This window comes from Melozone crissalis, unplaced genomic scaffold, assembly GCF_028551555.1.
Source record: "Melozone crissalis strain CALT ecotype California unplaced genomic scaffold, PUWL_Pcris_2 ptg000441l_1, whole genome shotgun sequence".
NCBI lineage: Eukaryota > Metazoa > Chordata > Aves > Passeriformes > Passerellidae > Melozone > Melozone crissalis.
Window position 1 is genome coordinate 118,027 of NW_026536165.1, and position 10,000 is coordinate 128,026.

Below are 10,000 nucleotides of genomic sequence, written 5' to 3' on the forward strand. Positions count from 1 at the left end.
GGGACAATGGGGTGGGGGACAATGGGGACAATGGGGACAATGGGGACAATTTTAGGACCCCTGACCCCCTTGTCACCCCACTGTCACCCCCCTTTTCCCGCAGCCCCCAGGACACCCCAGGACAGGTGAGTGAGGGAGGGGCCCGGGGGTGTCCCCATGTCCCCAGATGCCACCTGGAGGCCACCCCCCTGTCCCCATTGTCCCCACAGGACCCCCGTGGTGCCCCTCGAGGGGGAGGAGGTGCTCTACAGCCACGTGGTGCCCATGGCCAGGGCAGCGGGTGAGTGGGGACAGCGGGTGGCACCGGGGGTGGCACTGGGGGTGGCATTGGGGGCGGCACCGGGGTCCCAAATGCCACCCCCAGGGAGATGCTGGGTCCCCAGATGGTACCCAGGGGACAGTGGTGACATTGATGGGAATGTGCTGTGACACTGGGGTGGCACTGAGGTTGGCACCAGGGGTGACACCGAGGGACACTGGGGGTGACACGGGGTGGCACTGGGAGACACTGGGGGACACTTGGTGGCATTGGGTGACACTGGGGGACACTGGGGGTGGCACTTGGTGTCACGGGGGGACACTGGGTAGCCCTGGGGGACACTGGGGGTGGCACTAGGTGATACTTGGGGACACTGTGGGACACTGGGAGACACTGGGTGGCACCGGGGGTGGCACTGTGGGTGGCACCGGGTCCCCAGATGCCACCCAGGAGATGGCAGGAGTGCGGGCACAGGGACGTGGCACCCGTGGGTGGCACTGGGTGGCACCGGTGTCTCCCGCAGGGTCCCCAGGTGCCACCCCCGAGGAGCCCCAGGTGACCTACGCGGAGCTGCGGGCACCGAGGTGGCACCCAGGGGACAGCGGGGACTACGAGAACGTGCTGTGACACCGGGGTGGCACCGGGGGTGGCACTGGGTCTCCAAATGCCACTCAGGGGACAGTGGTGACATCGATAAGAATGTGCTGTGACACCAGGGTGACCCTGGGTCCCCAAGTGCCACCACTCAGGAAGCTGCCAGGTCCCCAAATGCCACCCTGGGGACAGCGGTGACATCCATGAGACCGTGCTGTGACACCGGGATGGCACCGGGGGGTGGCACTGGGTGGCACTGGGGACAGCCACACGAGTGTGTCCCCTTGTCCTGTGGGTGCCCAACTTGCCCATGGCCACCGTCCCTCTGTCCCTGTCCCTGTCCCCTCCTTGTGGCCACCGTGTCCTGTCCCTGTCCCTTGTGACCGTGGCCACCACAAGCTGCTGGCAGCTGGCCTTGTCCCCTCCCTGGGGCCACCAGGACCTGTCCCTGTCCCCTGTCCCTCCCTGGGGCTACCAGGACCTGTCCCTGTCCCCTGTCCCTGTCCCCTGTCCCTCTGTCCCTCAGAGCCGCAGGAATTTGGGACAATCCCAAGAACGAGCCCAGAGCGACCCCAGGAGGGTTTTGGGGACACCCCGGGGGGTTTTGGGGACACTCTGGGGTTTTGGGGACACCCCAGGGTGGTCCCAGCGAGCAGAGCCCCCCCCCCCCGATGGAAGGAAGGAAAGTTAAACTTTGATTTCTGTCTCATTTTTCATTTTTCTGCACAATAAATTCAATTCTTGCCCCTAAATCCCACCCGGGACTGAGCCCGCCCTGCCCCAACCCCGCCCGGGACTGGGGGGGGGTCCCCAGGAGGGTCCCGGCGGTTTTGGGGGGCTCGGGGTCCGTCCCAACCCCCCTGGGACACTCGGGGGTTGTTCCTTGCTTTGTCCCCAGCGGGGACACAGGGGGGACACTGGGGGAGGTGCTGGGACCCCAAAAATGGGACCCCAAAATCTTGGGCATCCAAGCTCTGGGACCCCAAAATCCAGGACCCCAAAAGTGGGATGTGCAGGTTCTGTGACCCCAAAATCTGGGATTTCAGGGAGCAGGACCCCAACATTTGGGATGGGGCTCCCAGGCACAGTTCCTGGTCCCGGTTCCTATTCCCAACCCCAGTCCCTGCTTCCATTCCCGTTCCTGTTCCCATTCCTGTTCCTGCTCCCGTTCCTATTCCCGATCCCAATCCCATTCCCATTTACATTCCCATTCTCGTTCCCTCTCCTGTTCCCACTCCCGTTCCCATTCCCAATCCCTTTCCTGTTCCCGTTCCCATTCCTGTTCCCGTTCCCATTCTCGCTCCTGTTCCTGCTCCCATTTCCCACTCCCGTTCCCGTTGCCATTTCCATTCCTGTACCCACTCCCATTCCTGCTCCCATTCCCGTTCCCGTTCCCATTCCCTCTCCTGTTCCCATTTCCCATTTCCATTCCCACTCCCATTCCTATTCCCGTTCTCATTCCTGTTCCCACTCCCATTCCCATTCCCATTCCCAATCCCATTCCGGTTCCCATTTCCGTTCCCGCTCCCATTCCCATTCCTAAATATGTTCTGGGTTTTCTGGGAGGGGCTTTTGGGGCGGTTCCCGTTCCGGATTCCGTTCCGGGTTTTCCGGGGGGGCGTGTCCTCTGGGGAGGTTCCCGTTCCCGATTCCGTTCCGGGTTTTCCGGGGGGGGCGTGTCCCTGTGGGCGGTTCCCGTTCTCGTTCCCTCTCCCAATTCCGTTCCGGGTTTTCCGGGGGGGGCGTGTCCCTGTGGGCGGTTCCCGTTCCCGTTCCCTCTCCCGATTCCGTTCCGGGTTTTCCGGGGGGCGTGTCCCGTGGGCGGGAAGGGGCGTGTCCCGCGGCAGCGCCCCCTGGCGGCGCAGGGCGGAGTGGGCCAAGATGGCGGCGGAGCCGGGCCCGGGCCCGGGGCCCGACGCGGAGTTGGAGGAGCTGCTGGAGAGTGAGGGGTGGCCCGGGGGGGACCGGGGGGACCGGAGGGGCCTGGGGGTCAGCGGGGTGTGGGGAGGCTGCGCGGCGTTGGGAGCGATGGGGGGCGAGGGGGGTCGGGGGTCATTGGGGTGAGAGGGGAGCGGGGGATGCTGGGGGTCATGAGGGGCCGGGGGGGACATTGGGGTGAGGGTCACTGGAGTGAGGGGGGTCTGGGGGTTGTTGGGGTCCAGGGGGGACTGGGGGTTATTGGTGTGAGGGAGGGCCGTGAGGGGCTGGGGGTCGTGAGGGACCGGGGGAGTCATTGGGGTGAGAGGGGGTCTGAGGGTTGTTGGGGTCTGGGGTTGTTGGGGTCTGGGGGAAGTCTGGAGGTTATGGGGGTACAGGGGAATGAAGCTTTTGGGGTGCAGTTATTTGGGTTCAGTTGGGATGGGAGTTATTGGGGTGCAGTTAGAGGTAGGGGTTAGTGGGGTGCAGGTTTGGGGTGTAATTGGGGGTAGAGGTAATTGGGGTACAGTTTGGGGGTGCAATCAGAGGTAGGAGTTATTGGGGTGCAGTTTCTGGGCTGCAGTTTTCGAGTAGAGGTTATTGGGGTGCAGTTTTTGGGGTGCAATTGGTTAGGGGTTATTTGGCGCAGTTTTGGGGTGGAAGTTACTGGGGCGCAGTTTTGGGGTGCAGTTTTTGGTGTGCAGTGTTGGGGTAGAGGTTATTGGGGTGCAGTTTTTGGGGTGCAATCAGGGGCTGGGGTTACTGGGATGAAGTTTTGGACTGCACTTTTAGGATAGACGTTATTGGGGTTCACTTTTTGGGGTAGAGGTTATTGGTGTGCAGTTTTAGGGGTAGGGATTATTGGGGTGCAATTTTTTGCTGTACACTTTACCACACCCATTCCACTGGGTGCCCATGACCTCCCTGTGGGGCTGCACCCCCATTTTGGTACCCCCTGACCCCAAAGCCCCCCTCAGGTGCCCTGGACGACTTCGAGCGCAGCCGCCCCGCGCCCCCTGCCCCCGCCAGCTCCTCCTGCCCCCCTTCCCCTCCCTCAGCCGCCGACTCCGCCAAGGTGAGCACCCCAAAACCCCGGCCCCCCTTTGCGTGTGCCCTCTCTGGGGCCGTGCTATGCCGTGCTGGGCAGGACTCGCTGTTCTCCTCGCAGGAAAGGTTCTTCCAGGAGCTCTTTGAGGGCGAGCTGGCGGCGCAGGCGGCGGCTGAGTTCCAGGAGGCCATGCAGGAGCTGGCACGGCAGGAGCCACAGCTGGTGGAGCAGTTCCAGAAGCTCTCAGAGGCTGCTGGGAAAGTCGGTGGGTGTGGGGGGACAGGGGGGTCACAGCCCTGGGAAGGGCGTCCTGGTTATCCCCAATCCTAATCCCAAATGGAGGTGTTCACGTGTTTGGGACTGGGGGCAGAACTCCAGCAGGATCCTGCATTATTCCCATTATTCCCATTATTCCCAATCCCTAATCCCATCTGGAGTTGTTCTCCCTGTTTGGGATCGGGGACAACACCTCATGGGACCCTGCATTATTCCCATTATCCTTCATCCCAACCCCATCCCATTCCCATTCCTAACCCTCCTATCCCAACCCCATCCCAACCCTAATTGCCCCCCATTCCCAACCCCATCCCAAATCCATTCCAAATCTATCCCAAACCCAAATCTATCCCATTCCCAACTCCATTCCCATCCCAACCCCATCCCACCTCATTCCCATCCCAACCCACTCCAATCCCAAACCCATTCCCAACCCCATCCCCATCCCAGTCCCAACCCCATCCCAATCCCAAATCCATCCCACTCCATCCCAACCCCAATCGCCTCCCATTCCCAACCCCATTCCTACCCCTTTCACATTCCCAACCCCGTTTCAAATCCATCCCAAATCTATCCCAACCCCAAATCCATCCCATTCCCATGCCCAACTCCATTCCCACCCCAACCCCATTCCCATCCCAACCCCAATCCCAAATCCACCCCAACCCCATTCCCACCCCATCTCAATCCCAAATCCATCCCGACCCCAATCCCAAATCCATCCCATCCCCATTCCTATTCCCGTTCCCACCCCAATCCCAACCCCACCCCAACTCCAATCCCAACCCCATCCCAATCCCAAATCCATCCCAACCCGATCCCAATCCCACCCCAATTCCATTCCCACCCCGCAGGCAGCGATGCGGCCTCGCAGCAGGAATTCACCTCCTGCCTCAAGGAGACGCTGAGCGGGCTGGCCAAGAACGCCAACGACCTCCAGGTACCCCTCCCTCCCTCCCTGCAGCCCTTCCCGGGGGTCCCGGGGGTGTCCCGGGGGTCCCGGGGGGCTGACGGGGTCCCGGGGGTCCCGCAGAACTCCCCGGGATCCGAGGAGGAGCTGGCCAAGGCCCTGGAGGGGCTGGGGCTGGACGAGGGCGGCGGCGACGGCGTCCTGCCCGTCATGCGCAGCATCATGGAGTCCCTGCTGTCCAAGGACGTGCTCTACCCCTCCCTCAAGGAGATCACCGAGAAGGTGGGACCCCAGAAACCCCAAAAACTGGGAGGGCACCCCAAAAAACCTGGGGGAGTCCCCAAAATCCTGGTCGGATGAGTGGGAAATTCAGGGGTGTTACGGGGACATGGTGCAGTTCCTGCTGTCCAAGGATGTGCTCTACCCCTCCCTCATGGAGATCACCGAGAAGGTGGGACCCCAAAAACCCCAAAAACAGGGAGGGCACCCCAAAAAACCTGAGGAGGGCACCCCAGAAAACCTGGGAGGGTTCCTGAAATCTTGGAGGGATCCTTTGGGGTGTGGGAAACTCAGGGGTGTCATGGGGACATCAAGGAGTCCCTGCTGTCCAAGGGTATGCTCTACCCCTCTCTCAAGGAGATCACCGAGAAGGTGGGACCCCAGAAAACGGGGAGAAACCCCAAAAAATGGGGAGAGCAGCCCAAAAAAACTGGGGGGGGGGGTCCCCAAAATCCTTTGGGAAACTTGGGGAAGTCATGGGGACATACCCGGAGTGGCTGTGGCAGCACGAGGGGTGCCTGTCCCCAGAGCAGTGGGCACAGTTTGGGGCACTGAGGGGCTGGGATTGGCTGCGATTTGGGGGTTCCATGGGAGATTTGAGGGTTCCTACAGTGACCCTATTGTCCCCTCACTGTCCCCTGGGTGTCCCCAGCATCAGAGTGGCTGCGGCAGCACGAGGGGTCCCTGTCCCCAGAGCAGCGGGTGCAATTTGGGGCGCTGAGTGGGTTGGGATCTGGGGGTCCCATAGGGGATTTGGGGGTTCCCTGGGGGATTTGAGGGTTCCTACAGTGACTCCACTGTCCTCTCACTGTCCCCTCACTGTCCCCTCAATGTCCCCAGTATCAGAGTGGCTGTGGCAGCACAAGGAGTCCCTGTCCCCAGCACAGTTCAGGGCTGATGGGGCTGGGATTGGCTGGGATTTGGGGGTTCCATGGGGGATCTGGGGGTTCCATGGCTGGGATTTGGGGGTTTCCTCACTGTCCCCTCGATGTCCCCTGGGTGTCCCCAGTACCCAGAGTGGCTCCAGCAGCATGGGCACAGCGGGCACAGTTCAGGGCGCAGCAGGGGCTGATGGGGCTGGGATTTGGGGGTTCCATGGGGGATTTGGGGGTTCCCTCACTGTCCCCTCAATGTCCCCAGTATCAGAGTGGCTGTGGCAGCACAAGGAGTCCCTGTCCCCAGCACAGTTCAGGGTTGATGGGGCTGGGATTGGCTGGGATTTGGGGTTTCCATGGGGGATTTGGGGGTTCCCTCACTGTCCCCTCACTGTCCCCTGCTGTCCCCAGTACCCGGAGTGGCTCCGGCAGCACGAGGGGTCCCTGTCCCCAGAACAGCGGGCACAGTTCAGGGCGCAGCAGGGGCTGATGGGGATGGGATTTGGGGTTCCATGGGGGATTTGGGGGTCCCCTCACTGTCCCCTGCTGTCCCCAGTACCCGGAGTGGCTCCGGCAGCACGAGGGGACCCTGCCTCCGGAGCTGTGGGTGCTGGTGGGGCTGGGATTGGCTGGGATTTGGGGGATCCTGCAGTGACCCCGGTGTCCCCTTACTGTCCCCTGGGTGTCCCCTCGCTGTCCCCAGTACCCGGAGTGGCTCCGGCAGCACGAGGGGTCCCTGCCCCCTGCACAGTTCAGGGTTGATGGGGCTGGGATTGGCTGGGATTTGGGGGATCCTGCAGTGACCCCGGTGTCCCCTCACTGTCCCCTCGATGTCCCCTGCTGTCCCCAGTATCCGGAGTGGCTCCGGCAGCACGAGGGGACCCTGCCCCCGGAGCAGCGGGCGCGGTTCGGCCAGCAGCAGGCGCTGATGGGGCTGGGATTTGGGGTTTCCATGGTGGATTTGGGGGTTCCCTCACTGTCCCCTCACTGTCCCCTCACTGTCCCCAGTACCCGGAGTGGCTCCGGCAGCACGAGGGGACCCTGCCCCCGGAGCAGCGGGCGCGGTTCGGCCAGCAGCAGGCGCTGATGCTGCGGATCTGCGCGGAGCTGGAGCGGGAGCGGCCCGAGGAGCCCGAGGGGCAGCGCCGGGAGCGCTTCGAGACCCTGCTGGACCTGATGCAGCAGGTGCGGCTGGAGGGTCACCTGTGTCACCTCCGTGTCACCCCCGTGTCACCCCTGTGTCCCTCTGACCCTCCCCTTGGGCCCTGGGTCACCTCCGTGTCACCCCCCTGGGGACCTGTGTCACCTCCGTGTCACCCCCGTGTCACCCCTGTGTCCCTTTGACCGCCCCCGGGCTCTGGGTCACTCCCGTGTCACCCCCCTGGGGACCTGGGTCCCCTCTGTGTCACCCCCTGGGGGTTTTGTGTCACCTCCGTGTCCCCTCTGTGTCAACCCTGGGGCCCTGGGTCCTCTCTGTGTCACCCCCGTGTCCCCTCCATGTCACCCCCGTGTCCCTGTCATCACCCTGGGTCCATGGGTCACCCCCTTGTCACCCCCCCCCCCCCCCCCCCCCCCCAGGGCTCTGGGTCCCCTCCGTGTCACCCCCGTGTCCCTCTGACTGCCCCGGGGCCCTGGGTCACACCCATGTCCTCTCTGTGTCACCCCCTTGTCACCCCCCCCAGGGCTCTGGGTCCCCTCCATGTCACTCCCCCCATGTCCCTGTGTCCTCCTCGTGTCCCTCTGTCCCCTCCTTCTGTCCCCCCGGTGTCCCTGGGTCCCCTCCATGTCCCCCCAGTGTCCCTCTGAGCCCACCCCATGTCCCTGGGTCCCCTCCGTGTCCCCCCCATGTCCTTCTGTGTCATCCTCATGTTCCTGTGTCCCCCTCGTGTCCCTGTGTCCCCTCCTTCTGTCCCTCCCCATGTCCCCTCTGTCCCCCCATGTCCCCTCCGTGTCCCTCTGACTCCCCCATGTCCCTGTGTCCCCTCTGTGTCCCTCTGTCCCCTCCTTGTGTCCCCATGTCCCCCTGTGTCCCCTCTGTGTCCCTCTGTTCCCTCCTTGTGTCCCCATGTCCCTCCCATGTCCCTCTGTCCCCTCTGTGTCCCTCTGTCCCCCCCATGTGCTCTCTGATGTCCCCATGTCCCCTCCATGTCCCCGTGTCCCCTCTGTGTCCCCCACCATGTCCCTCTGTCCCCTCTGTGTCATCCCCTGTTTCCCCATGTCCCTCTCATGTCCCTCTGTCCCCCCCATGTCCCCATGTCCCCCCCAATGTCCTCGTGTCCCCTCTGTGTCCCCTCACAGCTGCAGGACCTGGGCCACCCCCCCAAGGAGCTGGCAGGGGACACGGTGAGTGTTTGGGGACACCCAAAGGGTTTGGGGTCACCCAAAGGGTTTGGGGTGGTCCCATAGAACTGGGGGGACCCCAGAGGATTTGGGGTGACCTCATGGAATTGGGGAGATCCCATTAAAATTGGGGTGAACTCACAGATTTGGGGTGGCCTCAAAAGATTTGGGGTGACTCCAAAACATTTGGGGTGACCCCACAGAACTGAGGTGATCCCATCAATTTGGGGTGACCCCATAGAACTGTGGTGACCCCATGGAATTGGGCGGACCACAAAAGATTTGGGGTGACCTTGTAAAGTTTGGGGTAATCTCATAGATTTGAGGTGACCCCGTAGAATTGGGATGATTCCAAAAGATTTGAGGTGACTCCTCAGCTTTGGGGTGACCCCATAAAACTGGGGTGATCCCATAGATTTGGGGTGACCCCAAAGCTTTGGGGTGATCCCATAGAACTGGGATGACCCCATAGATTTGGGGTGACCCCATAGATTTGGGGTTCCCCCCAGCTTTGGGGTGCCTCTCTGGGATTTGGGGTGTCCCATGGCTATGGGGCACCCCTCTGGGATTTGGGGTGACCCCACAGATTCGGGGTGACCCCAATGTCCCCCCCACAGCCGCCAGGACTGAACCTCACAGGGGAGCAGTGCCGCCTCATGTAGGGCACGTTTGGGGTGACCCCACAGATTTGGGGTGTCCTCCCCATGGATTTGGGGTGCCCCATGGCTTTGGGGTGCCCCCCCGGATTTGGGGTGCCCCATGGCTTTGGGTGCCCCCCGGATTTGGGGATTTGGGGTGCCCCAGCCCCATAAAGGAGGTGCAGAGGAGCCCAGCAGTGGGGTTGGCGCCTCCCCCCCACCCCAATTTTGGGGTTTTTTGGGGTGGGGGGCACAGGGACCCCCCCAATGTGGGGAGGTGTCCCCCCCTCACCCCCCGGTGACCCCAATAAAGAGATGGTGACGGGAACGGCTGCGCCTGCTCGGGGACACTGGGGACACTGAGGGGACATTGGGGGGACATTGGGGGGACATTGGGGACACTGAGGGGACACTGGGAGGACATTGTGGGGACACTGAGGGGACATTGGGGGGACATTGTAGGGACACTGAGGAGACATTGGGGACCCTATAGGGACATTGGGGGGACACTGGGGACATTGGGGACCCTACAGGGACGTTGAGGATACGGGGGACACTGGGGGGACATTAAGGACCCTACAGGGACATTGGGGACACTGGGGACCCTACAGGGACATTGAGGACACTGGGGGGACATTAAGGACCCTACAGGGACATTGTGGGGACACAGTGGGAACATTGGGGACACTATGGGGACACTGGGGACTCTACAGAGGCATTGGGGACCCTATAGGGACATTTGGGACATTGGGGGGACATTTGGGACACTGTGGGACACTGGGGACCCTACAGGGGTGGGACCCTACAGTGACCCTAAACAGAGGTGACCCTGTAACCCCACTGTGGACCCTGTAATGACCCCAT

At 62.5% G+C, this 10,000-nt stretch overlaps 1 protein-coding gene across 1 annotated transcript; it reads left to right on the forward strand.

Moving 5' to 3' along the window:
• Positions 1-2,689: 2,689 nt before the first annotated feature.
• PEX19 (peroxisomal biogenesis factor 19) lies at positions 2,690-9,269 on the forward strand. The gene is made up of 8 exons (XM_054294984.1): positions 2,690-2,795; positions 3,748-3,845; positions 3,918-4,083; positions 4,949-5,034; positions 5,128-5,286; positions 7,167-7,343; positions 8,457-8,501; positions 9,116-9,269. The coding sequence occupies exons 1-8, from the start codon at positions 2,735-2,737 to the stop codon at positions 9,158-9,160; spliced, it is 837 nt and encodes a 278-aa protein (XP_054150959.1). The 5' UTR covers positions 2,690-2,734; the 3' UTR covers positions 9,161-9,269.
• Positions 9,270-10,000: the final 731 nt, after the last annotated feature.